Source organism: Pecten maximus, chromosome 11 (genome assembly GCF_902652985.1).
Source record: "Pecten maximus chromosome 11, xPecMax1.1, whole genome shotgun sequence".
In the NCBI taxonomy this organism is placed as follows: domain Eukaryota; kingdom Metazoa; phylum Mollusca; class Bivalvia; order Pectinida; family Pectinidae; genus Pecten; species Pecten maximus.
In genome coordinates, this window is record NC_047025.1 from 14,168,513 (window position 1) to 14,191,816 (window position 23,304).

General features: G+C 35.0%; 1 protein-coding gene and 1 long non-coding RNA gene across 2 annotated transcripts in view; one reads left to right on the plus strand and one right to left on the minus strand.

The window, feature by feature from the left end:
• Window positions 1–622: 622 nt before the first annotated feature.
• Window positions 623–15,301, minus strand: LOC117338051. The gene is made up of 2 exons (XR_004534953.1): window positions 15,104–15,301; window positions 623–1,155 (listed from the first exon to the last, which is right to left on the minus strand). It is a non-coding gene; the product is annotated as an uncharacterized LOC117338051 (long non-coding RNA).
• The window catches only part of LOC117338050 (dynein heavy chain 5, axonemal-like), a 102,736-nt gene continuing 80,457 nt past the window's right edge, over window positions 1,026–23,304 (plus strand). Inside the window, 1 exon segment of the mRNA XM_033899216.1 lies at window positions 1,026–1,170. Coding sequence (XP_033755107.1) covers window positions 1,045–1,170 — 126 coding nt within the window. The 5' untranslated portion in view covers window positions 1,026–1,044.

Sequence of the window (23,304 nt, forward strand, 5' to 3'; positions counted from 1 at the left end):
TAAGGTGTACCGACACTTTAACACTAGCCCTCCACCTCTGGGTTGCGAGTTCGAAACCTACGTGGGGCAGTTGCCAGGTACTGACCGTAGGCCGGTGGTTTTTCTCCGGGTACTCCGGCTTTCCTCCACCGCCAAAACCTGGCACGTCCTTAAATGACCCTGGCTGTTAATAGGACGTTAAACAAAAACAAACCAAACAAACCAATTATTTTATGATGTCATCCCCGTAAAAGGTTTTCGTCTTTAAAACTCATCTCAAAAGTATTGAAATATCCGATTATTTCAATATTTTTTTTCGGGGCGAGCTGAGCAGGTCATGATAAAAAAAGTATCATATTATAATCAGATTATTCTAACAATTTGAAAATAAGATGATTTGGTAGCACTTAATAAATGACACCTTTTCTGTAAATATACTAAACCATAAGTACATAATAATGTAATAGCAGAGACATATATATGTCTCTGCTATCTTATTTGATTTAAACAGATTTTATTGTCTTCTAACAGAGGGACTGGGCAAAAGTTGTACAGCTTTTCCCAATCCGTTTCCCTACAACCAAGGACACACACATATAAAATACATATAACTTTTCGTGAAAAAGGATCATCCAAGTTTCACTTTCCAACAAAGTTGCTTTTATTCAGTTTCAAACACCAATTAACCGTTAATGATGGTTTGTTATAAAACATATCATAAGATATATTTGTCGATAACAATTTATTTTGATACATTTTTAAAACATACAATGTCACCATTTGTATTACACTACTTTACGGTAATTCAATTTGCACGCGAACACTAATATGGTCATATATATTTTACAGACATAATCATACGCCCGCCTCTAACACCTGAAACAGCCAATTAGGTGACCCGAAGGCGGGCCCCTTTCAGCGCGGGTTCATCGCCTCCAAGGTAACTCCGTAAACAAGATGGCGACCATGTGCGTTCAGCACGAGAGGTGTTAATTATTAACGAGTACGTTTACTAACAAGTCACACCGGAATATGTTCACAAAAGGAGTTTAAACATATCAGAAAATGGAGAAACCAAAATCTCCCAGGCCTTCAGTGGCTACACGGGGACGAGCAGGCAGTACGGTCGAGATGAAGAATAAATCTCGTTTGGCAGCATTGGCACCAGGCGAAAATCTGAAAGAAAAACAGGTAAGATATTAGATGAGTTATGCATTGACAGCTACACCGTCAACAAACGACATGTCGTTTTGTTATGCCGAGTATATAAAGTACATCAATATTGATATATATGGGAGCTCTTGCCAATTAATATTAATTAATTAGGCTAATTACAAGCTCAATGTAAAATTAGTCTTTTGTTAGATTGCAGACCTATTCAGTATATTTTCGGACAGATATATATCTATGGTGTAATCAAACAATACCAAAGATTAAAATGTTGTTCCTGTATAAGATGGCAATTAAATTACCATTTTTATTTATACGGTATATTTACATGAGTATATCTCATTTCCATGAGATTTGAATCCTTATATTCACATAATATAGTATTTTATAATTATATTAAAATGAATTTTTATAACCGAGTTGTTCATGTGTGTCACATATTTTGTCAACAGATTTTTTTTTTTTATTTTCCTCAATATAGAAAGCATTCTGTTCAAGGCTTGATAAGTCAGATCTATAAAGCTTGTTTAAGATATATTTCTCATCAGGAGGGCCATAAAGTGAATCTCAATTATGTATTTTTATGGTCTAGATTTGTAATCCGATGTACATCTGAGGTTAGAGTAGTACTATAAGACTCTTAACACATTCAAATAAAACTCCCGATTACAGCTCTTACTCGGTCGAACACAGCTAATTATGGGCCTTTTACCTTTCACTTTAAAGGTACATAAGCCCAATTTCACGTTCAATCAGAGTTAAGTGTTTATATTCAGGCAGCCATATTGACATTGTTACTTTATCGTATAAAACGCGACACCAGATCCGGGTATAATGAGCCGTGCTTTTAGCCTTTACGCATGAACTAATCCGCTAAGCGGATAAAGGAGGTATTTTTCTTCTAAGATTTTCAGATTAAGATCATGACTGTATTAATGTAGTGTTTTTATTATGAGAGTCAGATATGTATTGTTGATAAGTATATGTCATGCTGATCAAAATAAACAAATCAGAAAAACATGTAATAAATATTCACAAGGTTTAGATAATGAAAATTCTACTACCAGTTTAAGAGTTACATGGTATGATATTTAAAAAAAAAATAACTTACAAAAGATTTTTTTGGTGATTGAATTTTCTCTAGGTCATATATGTGTATAAAATTCATTAATTCTTGCAAACATCATGAAAATTAATGACGTACAACTTGTGCTAGAAGACAGTCTGACAGATAATCAACAAGTAACTGGGTAATATTAAGAAACGAGAATCAATATAAATATTTAAATTGAAATAAAAACTGCAAAGGTTGTATAAATTTGCATAATTTTGTGATCATATTGGGCTTACCTTTAAAAAATTCATTGGAAAAGTCATTGAAATGCTACCAAGAGCTAGTTTCAGAATTATTTCTTTATAATAGCGATTTTTTATAGATTTAAACAGGGCTTTGAGCACAGGATAGAAGCCCTTTTAGAGTTAAACATTTCTAATGATTTCGGAAGTTAGAAGTTGTGGGCTGTCAGTAAATAAGGTTCTTGTTTCCAAATAATGTGAACAAACATGTTTGATAAAGTACACAGAACCATTGAAAACTGGGCGATAAACTTGATTATCTATGAACAGACAGAACAGCTCAGACAAAGGCACCTTATGTAAACAAAAACAGTTATAAAGGATTGTAAACTTTTAAATCTGAATGTGTGACGTTATATCAACACTTAATCAACTAGGTTTCAACTCTGACCGATTTGATTGTAAGGAATCAGTATCACTGGGATTGTAACATGGTACACCAAGATGTTGGCAACAAGACTTAGATAAATATTTGGAAACTTTAAAACTTATCAAAAAGTTACTGGAGAAAGTATGCCACAGGTTCCAGTAGGGCATAGATTGGGATGATTAAATGTCCGTAACAGTGGTTTAATACCGACCCCCTCATGCTTTTTTCGATTTCACCTCTGTGGTACCGTCCATAAATAGCTTCTGATAGGACATGCTCGCAAAACAATACCAGACCAAACCTCTGTGGTGTTCCCTACGCGAGCCTTGTGTATTTATAGGTCCACACACGTGATTAATGAATGGTAATCTGTTTGATTAAAAATCAGTTCAACCTGTCACCTATACCTGTATATTCCTTGGACCCTGTGATAAGGTTTCTCTGTTTAATGAGCTGTTGTTGTTTGTAAGTTAGACAAGAGTTTTTTTTTAAATGGTCAGTTGGTTTGGTTTTATTTGTTTAACGTTCTATTAACAGCTAAGGTAATTTAAGGACGGCCTCCCGTGCGTGCGACATGCATGCGTGTGGCGAGTGCGTATGTGTGTTTTGGGAGGCTGCGGTATGTTCGTTTTAAGTCTCCCTGTGATAGGCCGGAACTTTTGCCAATTTATAGTGCTACCTCACTGAAGCATACTGCCGAAGACACCAAGCAGGACACCCCACCCGGTCACATTATACTGATAATGCAGGGCTAACCAGTCGTCCCACGCCAAGTATGCTGAGCGCTAAGCAGGAGTAGCAACTACCATTTTTAAGACTCAGGTTTGTCTCGGCTAGGAGACAGAACCCAAAGCCTTCCTCATAGGGGCGAACGCTCAACTAAAGGCCAAAAGTGAGGCATTGTCAAGGGAGACATTAGGAAGAAGAAAGCTGTTAAGAAAGAAGAGAAAAGATAAGATCCCAAATTTAGTCACCTCTTACGATCATGCAATGGGGGCAGCAGGTACAATTCTTACGCCCTACCTGCAGGGCACAGATGGTCAGTTGGTGTGAGGGTTTTAATTCCTTAATCGGACATGATAAAGTATTGGCCTGTCACTTTCTAATCCATAGGAAAATTTCTCCAGATGCTCCCAATTTAAATCCTAAAGTCAGAGTAAGACCTCTCATTCGCTTTCAACGTGAAACCGTGATAAAATTCTCTGTCACAGCCAGGTTGTACATAAAACAAAAAGTTTTCCACAGTGTCATTCCTTTTACTCACTATTACTTTTCCCTTTATTTTACTTGACACTGATCAGATAGCTGGTTGTTGCCTCAGATTTGCATGACAAATCCCAAGTACGCCAACAGCTAAAGTGAATGTATTAAAAAATGAAGACATATTAATTGTTTAGGCCATGCATTTAGGCAAAAAAGGTGTCTGTTTTAAATATAGTACTTTGACTTGTTAATTTGTATTTTTTTGACTCAAAGTTTCAGAAAAGCTAAACTAAAATCTGTTCTCTTTAAATATTTTATTTTTCATTAATTTTTTTTCAAAGGAAAAAAAAAGGTTTCCAATAATACAAGAATGATCTTGTTTGGCCTTGAAAGATAATGATTTTACCTGTTTTATCTGCTGTCAAATAAGACACCGGTTAAAATGTGTTTTAAACTTGTACCCTACTACAGTGGGTACTATGTGGGTAATGGTCATGTTACGTTGTTTAAAGCTGTCTAGGTTTATAAAAAAAAACAAAAAACTCTGGCACCTCACCCTGTGTCGTTTATATTGTTTTATGTCAATTATAAACACCTGTATAGGCTTGCACCTGTAGTTACCTCTCGTTAACATACACAAACACACCTGTAATTATGGTACATTTCCCTGTAGAAATAATTAGCTGGTTTTAACTCTGATTTACAGGTACAGTGATATACCCTGATACAGAATTTGTTGAAAAACACATTGAATTAAATGCTTCACTACTATAATGACTGGCAGGGGAGTTGGTGCTTTAATCGATAACGTTGTGTTTGTATAGAGATATGTGCCATGGTCAGTCAATGGAGTTAACACAGGCAGATATAAGGTGTAGTATTTACATACAAACAAACATGGGTCTGAAATTTAGGTTAGATTACGACTTATTCCCACGGATATATAGTGATACAGTTTTAATTGTTTGTTCTTTCAATGTTAGGTCACACAATATATACCAATTTTCCTACAGATCCTCGTTTCCCTACAGATGTACCCCTCATCTCCCTACAACTCCCTACAGACCCCTTGTCCCCATACAGATTCCTCATCCCCTACAACCCCCTACAGATCTCTTGTCCCCATTCAGACCCCTCATCCTCCTACAACCCCCTACAGATCCCTCATCCCCCTCTAACCCCTACAGGTCCCTTGTCCCCATATACAGACACCTCATCCCCCTACAACCCCATACAGATCCCTCATCCCCCTACAACCCCATACAGATCCCTCATCCCCCTCTAACCCCTACAGGTCCCTTGTCCCCATACAGACACCTCATCCCCCTCTAACCCCTACAGGTCCCTTGTCCCCATACAGACACCTCATCCCCCTCTAACCCCTACAGGTCCCTCATCTCCGTACAACCCCATACAGATCCCTCATCCCCCTACAACCCCCTACAGATCCCTTGTCCCCATACAGACCCCTCATCCCCCTACAACCCCATACAGTTCCCTCATCTCCGTACAACCCCATACAGATCCCTCATCTCCGTACAACCCCCTACAGATCCCTCATCCCCCTACAACCCCCTACAGATCCCTCATCCCCCTCTAACCCCTACAGGTCCCTTGTCCCCATACAGACACCTCATCCCCCTACAACCCCATACAGTTCCCTCATCTCCGTACAACCCCATACAGATCCCTCATCTCCGTACAACCCCCTACAGATCCCTCATCCCCCTACAACCCCCTACAGATCCCTCATCTCCGTACAACCCCATACAGATCCCTCATCCCCCTACAACCCCCTACAGATCCCTCATCCCCCTACAACCCCATACAGATCCCTCATCCCCCTACAACCCCATACAGATCCCTCATCCCCCTACAACCCCATACAGATCCCTCATCCCCCTACAACCCCATACAGATCCCTCATCCCCCTACAACCCCATACAGATCCCTCATCCCCCTACAACCCCATACAGATCCCTCATCTCCGTACAATCCCCCACATATCCTTTGTCCCCCTACAACCGCCTACAGATCCCTTCATTAACATGTAAACTTTATGTCAACTTCTATTAATCTCTCTTGTTGGCCAAGATGGAAGTGTGTGAGGGGTCTCACTGGGGAGGAAACCGGAGAACCAGGGGAAATCTGGCTTTGTCCGGCAGGGACCCCATACATGTTCGTATCCGATCGGGAATCAAACCCCAGTTTCCTAGGTGGAAAGGCAAGTGTGTTACCACTGTGCTACCCAACCACCCTGAAGTAACATATACAGTACAATGGAAAACTGTGATAATTACTTTATATTACCATCTAATTTAACTCAAAAGTAGGATTTTTATTCCAGGAAAATAAAACAGAATTTGTTACGATTTTACTTTACAACAATAAAAATGGATTGACTTATTTCCAGACATGGGCTTATTGCTTTGTAAATATGGTATTATGTAAGGATAAGATTATATTTACGCGGAATAGTTTTCTTAAAAAATAGAGCAAAAAAAACCCAACAATTATTAGAATGCCCTTATGGATTATGGTACATATATGAAATATGTCTGAGGTGTTTGCGCTGGTGAGCACATGAATGTTCATCGTGAAAATCTTTATCATGACTAATACAAAAATACCAGGTATTATATATATTGATTGATATTGTCATACAGGTGCACCAAACATGTTTTTTAACAATAAAAACTTGAGAGTGTGAACATGTCTTATCTTTCCTAATAAAAAAACCCCGTAGTGGGAGAATCCTGGTCGTAATACTGGACACTTGTAGCCGACATCCCACAGAGCCAAGCGCTACCTGATGAACTGCTTTGAACCTGCATTCAAGTCCTGTAGGATTAAGGACAAATGCTAAGATAAGCTAGGCTCATAGTATTAAGGATTTATTTTTTACATCATGGGATAGACCAACAAGTGAGCTCAAATATCAATATCACAATGACATAGACCAGTCATGTATGTTGATTTTCAACACCATTCAAGATTATTTCAGATTATATATCGCGTAGAGCTAGACCAGTCTTCGAATATGTGTCCTTAAAACTATATTCCCATTGCAAGCTTCCCTTTTTTTCCCTTAATTCATTGGCCATGAACATTTTTACTGTGTTTATTGCCCCTGTTATCAGCCAGGGTCATTTTAAGGCCGGGTCACTCTGTAGTAGATGGTGGCTACCTCACTGAATAGTAAACAGGAAGCCTATTGCAGTCATGCAGAGAAATTGACACAAGGACACAACCTTGTCAGTACATGTCTTAAAATACACAAACCACCTCATGGGATCAAACCACATACCTGAGATCATATCACCTGAGGTTAATTAGACGGATTCCCTAGCTACCCTAATCTATGCCTAGTACCTGTCCTAGGTATCCAGTATGTTACTGATGGGGCTTGTTCATTTCTGGGAATGAACCAGTTTGTCAATTTTTAAAATGTAAAATATATAGGGCATTATGTGACAAGACTTTCAGGTATCAATACACTGCCTAGGAGTTGAAAGTGTTAAGGCTCATCAGAAAGTGAAATCACTAGGTCCGTCCTTATTTCTTAAAGGAAGAATTCTTATAGGAAGGTCAAAATGGTCAAACAGTTCGGACCGTAAAAATGAAAACGGTCCTGGTTGAACTTAAAAAAGACTTGGTTTTGACCTTGTAACAAGTGTCTTCCCTCCTAATGTGTTATACAGAACCCCTATTGCTCTCTGGTTCTATTTGCGTTACCTCTTGACTGCAGTACTCCACTACTTTCAAGTATTTACATATCGAAATCATTAAATCTTGAGATAGATCGTTTTTCAATAGGTCTTCATTATTCTACAGGCCTTATGGTAAATTTTGTTTCTGATGTACCAAAGAGTTGTAGACTGTGGTGACATCTCTAGTAGGTACATGTATATAGACTTTATATAAGTTCAGTGATTAAGGTAAAACTAATGATTAACTCATATTGTGTCATTTCAATATTTACTGTATCAATCTTAACTGGAAAAGTTTTTTGTTGTTGTTTTTTTGTTTTTTTGTTTTTTTTTGTGTTTTTGAAGGATCATGCATTTTGAAATTTTCTCTATGAATTTTTTTTTTAAACAGATCTCCTGACAAAAAACTTTCACGGATTTTGTTTTCTGCATTGGACATTTATCTGAAATTGTCTGATTATAATTGTTAAAAATTATTGTTTTTTGACAGAATTAATATCAGTATTTTATTGTAAAATAAATCGTCTGTGTGACTGTCTGTTTTGGGTGTGTAGGTGTGGTAGGTTGTGATGACACAATATTCCATTTGTTAACCGATAAATGCACAAACGGCACCTATAGATCTTGGCAAAGAATCCAGCCAAATTTTTTCATTGAGTCTAAATTGAAATCGTCTTGATTTTGAAATTTAAATAAATCATTTACTACGTAGCTGTATATTGTGTGGTCCTGATTGATCTAACTTTAAATATATAAATGTTTATTATAAGATTAGAATAGAGATATGACAGAAATTTTCATTATACTGACTGACTGACACCTGACATTTCACATACCAACCAGGTACATGGGACAGCAGGGGTGGTCTCCCCTGAACTGCTGGTCTAATGAATTAACGAAAAAGAAACTTATCTATTATATATTCTTTGTATTTTCACAGAACTTTTTTCTCTGAATTTGGTCACATCATACTTCAAAATTCAATGATTATATTATTGTGGTTCTACACCCTTGAACGGCCTCCAAATGAATATATTGATTGGAAATTTGATCCTTTGACCTCAAGCATGACCTCATCTTCTTTAAAGGAGTTTCATGGCTATTTTTATGTGCATTTAAACAATAATAATCTTTTTGGGGAATTGTTTTTGAATAAATCTTTAAATCAAAGCGACAGACGGTATAAAACAATATGTTTGCTGAAGTATAAAAATAATTGTTTGAACATTTAAATATTTATGGTGTAGTTTACAATGCATTTGTTGAAGTTTTGTTTAAGATTTCAGACGAGATATATAGTAATATCCGCATTTGTGATTTTCCTTGGCCAGCCTAGCGACACTCTATTGAGTCATAGGGTAGATCAGTGCATTTGGGCCTTAATTCACCCATACTATTACAGAACAAGGAAACACCACTAATACCCGGATACATGTAGTACATGTACAGTATAGCATTTAACACTCATGAATATTTATATATATTTCTAAATATATATTCAAGTATATTTCTGTCTATTTATTTTCTATTATAATAAAAAGCGATATTTCTTATTTATTTGCTTTATATAATTAGTTATTTAGATTAAAATAAGTATCAGCAATGCATATCTGTGTACCTGTTGAATGTGTCATCAATTTTTGTGTTCCTTTCAAAAGTGTCATCAATTCTTTATGTACTTTTCAAGTAGTACATGCTTGTCATCAATTCTGGTGACCTTTCCAATAATTTAAGTTGTATTTTACCACAATGCATTGTGTTAATTTGAACCCTATGTGAAATGAAAGTATTTGTCCTACTTTAAAGTAGCATCTATTATTCAAGAAACAATTTAAAATATTTTCTCCCACCAATTTTCCAATGTGCAAAAGCTGTTATTATGCCGCTTTCAGATATCATTGTTCTTTTTATGCTATAGCTGCATTTATTTTTCTTATACATACATGTAAATAAATGTATATATTTCAAATTTTCCTCAGTTAAGTTGGATTCAATGGAATCTATTTAATGTTGCCTTTCTTATCTGCCCATTTATTTGTCTGGATTAGCATAGAGCATATTTTATCTGTGAGCAGGAACTTGATAAAACTGTTCATGAATTTGTTGAACTCAAAGTAAGATTTGGTTTGAGAAAGGTGGAGGAGTTATCTCCCTTCCATTGATAGGCATTTCTTGTGACGACTGTAGCAGGTATGTATTAACTTGCTGATTTACCTCAAAGCAGAATTTTGTCTTAAATCTTACTCACAAGTACTCAGGACAGCGCTCTAATAGTTCATGATGTAATCCCATTTCTAAAGGTAGACCTGTATATTCAGACATCTTGTATAATTTGACCATAATGTTGTTACATGTAAATATATATATATAGGTTCTACATGTATGATTTATTAAGTTAATTCGATCAATATAGTGTGTCCCACAGGTGTCAGATTACACAGGTTAATCTGACCAAAATGTCAGATCTGACAGGGTATCAAATTAGACAGGTTTTACCTGACCAAAATGTCAGGTCACACAAGGTGTCAGATTAGACAGGTTTTACCTGACCAAAATGTCAGGTCACACAAGGTGTCAGATTAGACAGGTTTTACTTGACCAAAATGTCGGAGCTGACAGGGTATCAAATTAGACAGGTTTTACCTTACCAAAATGTCAGGAACCACACAGGGTCAGCTTAGACAGGTTTTACATATCCACAATATCAGGTCACACAAGGTGTCGGATTAGACAGGTTTTACTTGACCAAAATGTCAGAGCTGACAGGGTATCAAATTAGACAGGTTTTACCTGACCAAAATGTCAGGTCACACAAGGTGTCAGATTAGACAGGTTTTACCTGACCAAAATGTCAGGAACCTCACAGCTTCGACAGATTTTACATGACCACAATATCCGGTCACACAATGTGTCGGATTAGAAAGGTTTTACCTGACCAAAATGTCATGTAACAAGGTTGACAGTTTCACTGTATTATTGTAACATTAGATTAAACGGCAGATCAACCAGTTTCTTTTGAAAGTAAATAACAAAAATAATGAATGGGAATTTTTGTCATCGTTTTCTACATCAGGTATTGTCTGGTTACCTGTACTTTTATCTAGGATAAACACTGGTATACAAACATCAACACCAGTACAAAGGATTTTACTGACAGTTATTTAATGGAGAACCTTCCTGTATCAGGTGTTATTAATAAAATTCCTTTTGGGACTTGAAAAAGGGGACAAAAATGACCGTATTTAACCTGCAAGAAGTCAACAAGAGTAGACAAACTCTAACATCACTGGATAAATACAGAAATTTATCTGAAGTGTATAATGGAGTTTATATGTGTTACATGTATGGTTAAACTTCTACACTGATTTATCAGAATATTTTTAGGGAAATTAAAAAAAAGGACCTTGAGCATTTAAACCTGATAAACTTAAAATGCAATATAGGAAACGTATGCTAAACATCAACTTCATTGTTGGAATATTCTCTCCTCATTAAAATCATAATGTATGGTATTTATACTGAAGTAAACAACGCTTGCTATTTAATATAAGATCTAACTTAAAGTGGTCCATAGGGCCTGCTAATTTCAGAAAAATAAGCCAACTATTTGTAAGCATTGCATCGAACTTTTTGAAATGGTTGAGGTTTTTACTGAGCAAATAAAAAAACAACAACAGTAATTATGTCGGGATTTGTAGGTGAAATTTTGTTTTGTTTTGTTGTTGTCAGCAGATCATCGAGTGTATGGTTTAAGTTTCCTTATCATGACACACAACTGTTACAAGAGTGTTTACCGACATGTAACGGCCAGATATTGCAGTCGAATCTGCTTGCTGTATATTTCGATGACACAATCAAAATCTAATAAATTTTGAAGCATTTATTACAGCTATATCAAATGCTGACATTTGTCAATATTACACAGAGAAGATTTATATTATGTATGATAGGTTTGGTGAATTTGCTGAATGTCATATCTTTAAGGCTACCTGTGACAACGGCCAATCTACCAATGGTCCAAGGCTTATATTCTTTTCTATTTCACTTATAGTTTCTGATCTTTTTACATGCATTTATTTTTTACAAATGATACACATGTAGATTTCACAGTTGTCTTGACATTTCATGTGACATCTGCCCTGCAGGTTAGGGCATAATAAATGTACCTGCTGCTCTCATTGGATGATTAGTAAGAGGTGACTATTGGGATCTTATCTCTTCCTTCTTATCAGCATTTTCTACATATTGTTTCCTTTGATACTGCCTCACTTTTGGCCTTTAGTTGAGCATTCTGACTCTTGAGGAAAACTTTAGGTTTCTCTCCCATGGCCTAGGCAAACAACAGTCTATCAAATTAGTTCTAACTGTATGACTTCTGTTCAATATTCAATTTTAGAGGTGGCTGTAAGGGCTAGTTAAAATTTGCCCATTGACAGGATGATATTACTGTCCAGTTGTGGTGGCATTTCGGTGTGATAGCACTATAAATTCAGAATCTGTCATTATTTGTGGACACTGTCTTTGTATCAAGCTCAAAATTAATCCTTGTGACTCTTAATCCACTATGGGCCACTAAACATAATAAATCAATTGATGATTAACAAATTTTCGGTCCAAATAAAATTGCATTTTTCTATAGAGTTATTGCCCTTACCAAACTTTTATTCACCTTTGTACAGGTGTAAAATGTAAAACAATGATGGTGCAATATACAAAACTAATCTTTATAATGTTTGACAGTGTTTTAATCCTACTATTTAGGCATCAGAAGCTGTTTTGTTTTTGAGTGGGCTTATTACCAGGCATGGGTCATAATACAATATGGTAATATTGAAATTCTTTACACATCTACTGACCCATGTGACTGTTAAAATGTGGTGGGGATGAACTAAGCTGTGTTATAATGATCGTACCAGACTGTCATAATCTAGGTACCATTCTATAAACAGGCTTACAAATCACCTAATGAAAACATGTTGGAATATAAATGTGTTTATATCATAATTGCCTTTTATATGAAAGGGAGAAATTGGATCTGGTGTATCTATCCATCAACGGACTTTTAATCCTGACCTTTGTAAATGAAATCCATTGGTGATTTAAATTTGAATGCTGCTTTCTAAACGCTTTGAAATGTCCGTCCTGTTTTGAAAATCTCCCAACACACAGGTAGAATGTTGATGATATTAATAAAGTCTGACATGAAATGTAATATCCAGGATTGAAGAGAAATGAAATGATAATAAAAATTAGATCGGGAGTTATTGAAGAATTGATTAATCTGTCCCGATACCGTGCTTTAATGAGTTGTAATAAAACAGCATCAAGTCGTGTTCTATTACTTTACAAAGCATTTGTGTTGCCATAGCAACATATATACAATATGAAACAATTGATAGCATTATATTAATGGGACTTTTATCGATAGAGCAGTATATTAATTCAGCCGTTGATGGCGATGGACTGGTACAACCTCGTCAGTTCAATTGTACCTGATTCCAGTCATCCGGTCCGGTCAATATTTATTTTAGAAGTGTTATGGTATTAAATCTGTATTCCTGGTTGTAATTTAAGTAAGCTCACATACTGGACTCCATACACTCTTGTTCAGGGGGGATTAGTTGGGGTGGGGTTGGGTGGAGCTGTTGGGGTGGGGTTGGGGTCCGGGTTGGGGTGGGGTCTGGGTGAAGGGGCTGTTTTGTAATCTAAACAAAATTTATTGCATTATTTTTCAGTCTGAGATTTTCTAAAGAATAATTACATTCAGACCTACCTTAGAAGGCAATCTGTCACATAATATAGAAAAAAACCTGACTATATGAAAAGGTCACCTGTTTCAGTTTCAAATGTAACATGATTTGTTTTTTATTAACATTTATATAAATGTCATCTGCCTAATGGTCATTGAAAATCCAAGAAGTCAGACAGAATTACTTTAAGTCTGTGCTGCTACATCTATTACAATTTGTGTACCCATATGTCCGGGGGTGTGGTGGCCGAGTGGTTAAGGTGTCCCTACACTTTATCACTAGCCCTCCACCTCTGGGTTGCAAGTTCGAAACCTATGTGGGGCAGTTGCCAGGTACTGACTGTAGGCTGGTGGTTTTTCTCTGGGTACTCCAGCTTTCCTCCACCTCCAAAACCTGGCATGTCCTTAAATGACCCTGGCTGTTTATAGGATGTTAAACAAAAAAAAAAAAAAAAAGTTCCCATATGAACAGGATGTTACAGAATCTCTTTAAGTAGCAGTAATATATGTGATCAGCCAGCAGAGGATTTTGAATATTGAGTAAATATTTCATTCTGAAATGAGTGATGTTCGTTATGGAAGTCATTCACTGGGGGAAAAGGAGCGTTGATAAAGGAAATCAACTTATAAGATGTATTAGGTCCTTTACACAGATGTGGGTACAGTCACCCTATCATTAATGATACATGTGCTTCTCAATTTCCTGAAATCATTGTTTTTTCCATTATGTCTCGAATCTGTCAAGTCCTAGTGGAAATAAAGTAGGATTATATTGATTTTATGACGGATAAATACAAAAAATATCTAACAGAAGAGAATTGCTAAGCCATGTATGCATGTATATGGGTACCCTGTTACACTATACAGGTGAATGAATGGCAGAAGGATATTGGGGGTGGGGGATGAATGCAGAAGAGCCTCAAGGTGAATGTTTCATTGTGCCATAGCTACTCAAGGTCAAAGGTAGCATAAATATAGAATAATGCAAATATTATAATTCTGAATCCCGTTTGAGCCTCTTATTTTCTAGACAGTCATCCTCTTAAATATGTTAAGGGGATTGACATCATCTCTTGGAAGAGTTCCTACTTCAAGGATATACTGAGTTATGTTCCCTTGATCAATATGATCTGGCAGTGTCTTCTTTGATCATCAAACCTATTGCATCAGAGTAAGAAATTCAATTTTTGCAATATTTTTCAAATCATTAATTCTTCAATAAATATGCGCTTGACATTATTAGCATAATTTTATTATGTTTAGGAATACAAGACTTCAGGTTACCATAAACTTTAAGAAAGAAACTGCTGCAAGGTCAAGGTCAAGGAGTTAGATAAAGGTCAAGGCCAAGAAATCTTAAGACAATTGATGTCAAGGTTCATAATATAGCATATATACAGAAATTTTCATTTGATTTTTTTGTTATTCTTGGAATAACAATATAATGAATGATATACATGTACTGCCAATAAATTCACAATGTTATGTTACCATGGAATCATCAAAATATGTAATCAATGATTTCTGGCTACTTAATTCAGTACATTATTTGGTGATTGGACTTACCTGTTGCTGTTGTTCGCGAATTTGTTTGTATTCATTCTGTACTGAGAATTGATGTGATGATAATTTTCCTTGGGTGATGTGTGAAGTATGGGCCACTAAGTCGGAATTCCCTCTAGATAGGCCATTTATTAGTGTGATCCATATCACGGTTGGTCAACTTTTACTACATAGTCCACTCTGGTCTCTATAACCACCTTGTTAATGTCCAAATGGACAAATTCATTTTCTACCTATAGGCTAATTTTACGTTATTGGCCTGTTTAGTCAGCTTAATTATCATTAACTAAAACTTTTAATCTTAATTTGGAAATTGATTTATGATAAAAAAAATTGTTCTGCTCTGATTTAATAAACATTATTTATAATAGTTGTTTTAATTCTACTGTTATATTTGGCAGTGTTTTTAATTTTCATGATATGATCTCAAACTTGATGAATGCTTAGTAAAGCCGACATGGTGGGTGGGTATAGATTGTGAGTAGAGCTACCATTGAGTATTTTATCCATTACTTGACAACGTGCACAGTTCAATAGACTCTCACTAACTCAGGAAGATACCACCTCTGATCTGATATGCTTGAATAGCTTATGCAACAAGGCATGGTCCATATATCTGCCTCTATCTACCTGTGATTATGATATAGGCATCAAAAGCTTATCAGCTTATAAAGCTGTTATTGTGCTGGACAGTTGGACATGAAATGGTGTCAAAAAGGATAATATGTGTGATTGGCAGTGAGGCATCAACAGAATAGTATTGAGATTGGGCGGATTTATAAATTCTGTTATGTTTTGATCGGCAGAATGTCTAGGGGTTTGATTCTACATTAAAAATCGTTTTAGGATTATGAGTTCAACACAAAGGCTAGTCTGCCTGTTTGTTGTCGTGGTGATGGACACTGTTTATTGAATCTTTGCACAGAGACATTTTATACGACGGAATAAATGGCCTTTCACTTGAGAAATTTAATTTAAATTCTGCATAACACGAAAATGTTACCTACATATATACGTATACATGCTTAATCCTGTTGGGGAAGTATTTGAATGACCTGTTAGTGGAGCCGCTGGAAGATGATCAGCTAGTGTGATATTTAACTGGAAAGGTAACATGTGATTTTCAGTGTATGTGGACGTCCAGAGAACTGACCGTCTGGAGAACTGACCATCAAATCAAGTGTGATGCCATCTCTATCTAGTGACAGACATGCCGCTGCCTTGTGGTTGATTTGTGATTGACTTATTTTCATATCACATCCAGATCAGCAGCAACAAGCAGTCATATGCTAATGTAGAGATATTATCCTGTCAGAAAAACATAACTGTTTGCTTGTATATAAAACATAATTTATTATCGGGCTGATAAAGGCTTTAACTCCAATAGAGGTGTTGGCTAGACACTGTAGATCCGTGGACATTCTAATACTGTACCGGTAGGGTGATTGGGAAATATTACTACAACAATGGATGAGAAACCTAAACGGAAGATGAGTCTGGCTAGACGGCAGAGTGTCATCATCTCGGATAAATTTTACAGGGTAGGTAACCATGGCAACATTCTGTACACTAAAATAACAAAAATGTATCAATGAAAAATGGAATCTTTTTTTCAAACAAGTTCATCATCATCAATATTGATTTTTGTGGAAGATTTGTATTTTACAAGTGCAAGGTATTGTATGAAAGGAAGTTTTAATTTTTCACTTTATTGAATACACAATGTACATGTATATATAGACGATGTATTTCCATTGAGTATAAAATTTAATGTATTTCAAGGCAGCTTCAAATCTTTAGGATGTTAATTATTGTTTCACGTACAAGTCTTTGTTATATACATTTTGTATATTTCTATGTATTAAGATATTTGGTATAATACCTTGTACTAATATTCAATTCCATGACTTAAGATATTTTGGTATACCTTGTACTAATATTCAATTCAGTGACTTAAGATATTTGGTATACCTGGTACTAATATTCAATTCAGTGAATTAAGATGTTTGGTATACCTTGTACTAATATTCAATTCAGTGACTTAAGAAGTTTGGTACACCTGGTACTAATATTCAATTCAGTGACTTAAGATATTTGGTATACCTTGTACTCATATTCAATTCAGTGACTTAAGATATTTGGTATACCTTGTAATAATATTCAATTCAGTGACTTAAGATATTTGGTATACCTTGTAATAATATTCAATTCAGTGACTTAAGATATTTGGTATACCTTGTAATAATATTCAATTCAGTGATTTAAGATGTTTGGTATACCTTGTACTAATATTCAATTTAGTGACTTAAGATATTTGGTATACCTTGTAATAATATTCAATTCAGTGACTTAAGATATTTGGTATACCTTGTACTAATATTCAATTCAGTGACTTAAGATATTTGGTATACCTGGTACTAATATTCAATTCAGTGACTTAAGATGTTTGGTATACCTGGTACAAATATTCAATTCCATGACTTAAGAAGTTTGGTATACCTTGTACTCATATTCAATTCAGTGACTTAAGATATTTGTTATACCTGGTACTAATATTCCATTCAATGACTTAAGAATATTTGGAATGACATTGTATTACAAGACTTTTGGATTTCTTTTGTTACAAGACTGTGGGAAAGAAATATATTAGAAATCTTTGGAGGTGTTTATATCTTCAGAATAATTTATTAGAACATATAACGTAACAACTAACTATAGCATATTTTTCTATAAGTAAATAATTAAATAGATAAATAACCGGGTAAATATTTATCCATGTGACCAAAATGATAGAGTTACTACATGTGTATGCAGTTCCATGAGATCAAATGTGTTATATGATCATACTATATAAACATATTAATGGAGTCCTACAGGTCCTATAGACCTTTTGATTGTCATTCTGTCATATTTCCTGTCCTGATAAACACCAATTTTACACTTGTCAATAACTTACACGTTTTTTGACACTTGAGAGTTAAGATCAAGCAAACACATTGATCAGTTAAATAATTAATCACAATTAATTTTAATTTCACATGGCCTGGACTTTTGAAATATCAAAATTGACACAAAGTGACTATACACCTTGGTGCCTGTCTGTTGTTTGTTGATTTCTTCATGAGGAATGGCAATGATGGAAATGTGCTTCATGAGCATAGAATTGGTTTGAAATCTTGTCAGGCGGAGCAGTGGATAGTGTCACTAGGATGGAAAAGGTCAAATGGGGTCAGGTGGCACAGTGGTAATTAAACATGCATGCCTTTCACCTAGGTTGCCTGGGTTTGTTTCCCCAATCTGATGTGATAAGGTATTGGGTCACCATGCACCCAGACCAATGATGGGTTTTCTCTGGGTACTCTGGTTTACTTCCACAGTTAGACCCTCACATGCTTCTATCTGGGTCAACAAGTGTGTAGAATATAAGTTGATATGACTTGTTTCACAATTGTTATAAAATAAACAAAGTTTACTTTTTAAATGGAGTCACTTGATAGGCCATAGGGTTTGCCAGGTTAGCTTGTTTTTTGCCAGCATTAAGAAATGATGACATGCCTGACATTCTTTGGCCAACTTGATTTGCACCCTTCTCGGAAGAGAAACCTTCTCAGAAGATCACATTCTGTTATAAGCAAATCGAGTAAACCGAAAGAACATAACCTAAAACAAGCAAGTCTTTAAGTTTTCTCAAACACTGTAACACAAACCTGTGCATGTATGTGCCATAAATCCTTCTCTAGTGAAACTCATCACTAAACCACATGTCACACACTTAAACAATGGTCGCCGCCATCTTGGACGATAAATCTTCCAGCTTTGAGATGGAAGAGGTAGAAGATCTTCCAGAAGCAGACGAGCTACAAAATGAGTGACCGGAAGATATATTCTAGAAGGAGAAAAGTGCAAATCAAGTTTGCCTCTTATCACCATGGTAAAATACTTCCTGCTGAATACAGAAGATATCTCTTTCAATTCTGCAGTCATCAGACTATATATGTAATCTAGAAGTCCTTGGTTTGGTACCTACTGTAGACATCTAACAGTCTTTCTGGTAATATATTCAAAAACATGAAACCTTATTTATCAATGGTATATATAAAATTCTTGAAAATGTTATATGTGTTTTGAATATATACACCAAAATAAATATTCACAAAAAACTCTCTGATTTACAGTAGATTGAATAACAAATGCGTCGCCAACTCTAGATCAGTGGTTAATACTGCAATTTATATGCACCCAACTTAAATGTCATTCCAGGGTCCAAATTGTAAATGGGATATACAAATGTTTACTGTAATTCCTGAGTGCTGACGATGTTACAGCTGTTTAATTCTGACTTTCTGCCAAAGTGAGGACTTAAATGCCATTAAATTGCTTGCTTGATTAAAATTCAATAAATATGCCAGGAAAAATATCCTTTTGGTGTTTGTTTGGGGTCGGAAAAGTGTTTTACTTTTTTATGCTACATATATACTAGCTTAATCCACAATCAATGTTGTGGAAGATTTAGTCGCACTATTTGCTTGAGATGTATATGTAAGAGTTGAACAGCATTTTTTGACTGTTCATGGTGGTATGAATCCACATATAGCAATTGAAGCCTGCTATAATTTCCTCTTTGGCCCAGCAGAAAAATCCTCTTTTAACAGATATGTTTTTTTAAGGTTTTAGTTTTTCAGAAGAAGGCCTATACAGTAAATGTTTTTATCTGAGATTTAAAATTTTGAATGCATGAAATCTGCCATTAGAAAATTCTTGTAAAATGGCAAGTATGAGCTAGCATTTGAATGAAGTTTCAATGAAACATTATAATGATTATATACATTTATATATGTGTATTTCTAGATAATCAATGATTAAAATGCAAATATTCCCTGATACAGTTATATATACGTGTGTGGATACACAGGGGCTTGGCACGATTTTCCAAATGATAGTCCATATATATATGTATATAGATACTATATACATATATATATGGACTATCATTTGGAAAATCGTGCCAAGCCCCTGTGTGTGGATATGCAATAGTGACATGTCTATTGTTGCTCATGTACACAGTATTTCTGGAACAGCATACAGGTAAATATTTGTTAAGAGGTTAATGCAGTGTAAAATGATAAAGACGACAAGGTGACATCGAGATAAAAATGATCGGAGTGTGATTCAGAGAAAGGTTTTCTTCTTCATTTTGTGTAAGTTTTATATGGGGTATTTACAGTTGAAATGGAAATTGATTTTGAGATTGAAACACGTGTGTTGAACATTTATGAGTGGATACACAGTTGATTTTGTGTTGAAGCCACCCCAATAGCCTTTTGAAGTATAGAAAATGAAAATGACCCCATGTTTTTCAGGAAGTACATTCAAATTATATAAAGGCCAACCCATATTATCTGAAAAGGACTCAATTTATAACTTTTAAACAATCTATATTATGCTATGGCACGTAGCAGCCAAACTCTCTCCGTGTATTTTAATGAGAGTGAGTGACATGATAACTGTACAGATTTAATACAAATCCTGGTTAATATACCAAAACCTTCCTAATCTTGTACTCTCACAAATACGTGACTACCCAAATATACAGTCCACACAAGCTATAAAACATCTGATGTAGTAAATATCAGAGATTGACTCGCCTTACAAATTGTTCTCCTTCTAAAAGGAAGTCTATACACATATGTATAGTATACAGCTTGGTTTGAATAATAAACATGACAAGCATTTAACTGACTTTTAATATATTTCATTAACAGAATGCCTTCCAATTTACCTGGTAAATGCTGTTGAATAAAAATCAAATTAATTTTTTATGATTTTGTTTTATTTCTCCTATCAAGAATTTATTCATTGGGGGAGTTGACTATCAATGTAAAAATCAGACTCTATAGACCAAGGATTCGAGGAACGTTTGTTTATGTTATTGTCCTGAGAGATGGTATCAGAAAGTTTTTGAGCCATAAATTCTGTGGTCTTTTATCAATGAAACTATTCTTGTACTAAATGTAGACTCACTGAAGCCTTGTTGTCAAATTAATTTAAGCATGGTAACTCGCAGAAATTACTTATCTTTTAGAAATTGTAAAGGTAGAAATTGGATATGAAAATGATGATATCTCTGAAAGAATGAAATATATGAAAAAAATCACCATAAAAAACAGCGTAAGTTTTCCAAATACGGATAGAGGAATTAATTAGTCAAATATCCACACTTTGAATTATTTAAAATCATGTTTTTATTCTGTGATGCTAACAAGATGAATGCTATTTTTGTGTTCGTTATATCATAAGCAGAATGAAGAAACATATAACTCCAAGGATGTCATGAAGAATTGAATACGGGGTATTTTATATTGCAAGAGAAGGCTCATATAGCTTTGGCCGATATTCTATTACTTTGGTTTTTTTTCCAATTTTTGTTTGCAATAAAATTTGTTGGAATAGAAAAATACAGAGGAATTAATCTTTATGAATTGTTCATTATTTGTCAAATGTAGAAGCATTTATCCATACGTTTATATGTATCAAACAATATAAATATTGATAAATGAACATTTTCTTATCATTTTATATCAATATCATTCCGTTCAATACATTTCTGCAGTATTTTATGTCTGCTTGGCTCACCATCTTTAAGGTCTGTACATACATTCGTCATTAAAAAAGAAAATAATAAAATGTGGGAGATTGAAAAAACAAATCCTGTCATTACCATCAATTTTTATGTTAACTAGTCAGGAGTTGTCCCCCTTCTTTTATAATGGAAAAGATCCCAACCAGTATTAAATGATAGGGTCGTTTATGAAAACTAGTGCTCCATTGGGCTTTCTAAATACGTGTAATAATAATACATTTTCTTGTCAAATCTTTTTGATTTGCAATCAAACATGAAAGTCAGTTGCTAGCTAGGTAATTTCATTACTTATATGTTAAGTCTTATTGAGGCTTATATTATTTATAATTAGTGATACTCTCAAGTGGTCACCATTAGATGGGAGATAATCCAGACCAACTTGAGTTGCAAGACTTAGTGACATTTCAGATATTAAGTAAAATTTGCAATGAAAGTGAAAGAGTTACCTCCCTTACTGTAAGTGTGCTTGTCCCCAGTATTTGTTTACATGTTGCCCTTGGTGACAGAGAGGAAAGGTAAATAAGAATATTGTCACCTAGAGAGGAATGTTGTAACAGGCTTATGATCTATACCTGCTTACTGTGACTCAGCACGCTCCACTGTGTACCATATTCACTGGTACATAAATTCACCTCGTCAGTACAATATTGATTGAAATCTTAGAAGTTTCCATAATAGTTCCAATAAGTGGCTGTGGTATTTTACTTGTTGTAAAGGTGATTTAATAAAAGATGTATTCTTTTTAAAAATCAAACCGGACATTGAATTTCATGTTTGTAAATTATTCATTATAGGTTTGAGAACATATATATTTTATTTATATGTAACAAATGAAAGGCTGAACCACCATATTCTACTATCAAGTACATACATGCATTTATAGATCAACATGAATGGGAATTTTAAATATATTGAAAAATTAGAATTTAATTTATGGAAATCCTGTCATATGATAATAAAGTTTAATTAGAAGTTTATTTCTTACCTGGGTGTTTTAAATTTCAGTTTGTTTGAAATATATTAAACTAGATTTACCGTATATATCCTGTAATATGGCCATGGAGTAAAACATAAATTTGACTAAAACAGTGACATGTTAAATTATTTTTTACCTGGCATAGACTAATTTACAGATTTATACAGAAATTTTATTTTTGGTACCATCTAAGGTGAACAATCTTAGTATATCAGGAATTTGTAGATAATTGATATTGGTTTTTCCTGACATTTGTGGGCGCTATGAAATAGACGGTGTCGTGGAGCCTGTTGTAGTTATCAGTATTGAAGTCTGTCGATGTTCGTACCCGGGAATAATCAATGATTTATTGGTAAATGGTGTCCATTATGTTTTTAACTTCAATTAGTTGTGAATAAATTGGTGGTTCCAGACATTTCGCTGTAAATCAATTCTCGATGTATCCTGCCATTGACCTGCGCCGGAGCATCATCGACGGAACTCGACAATCACACACTTTAAAACAGGAATCTGGTTCATTTCAGCTTCCCGCAGTTAACAGCAGCAATTTCTCGCAAGTGTCTTTAATTCGGTATGAGGAACACTCAG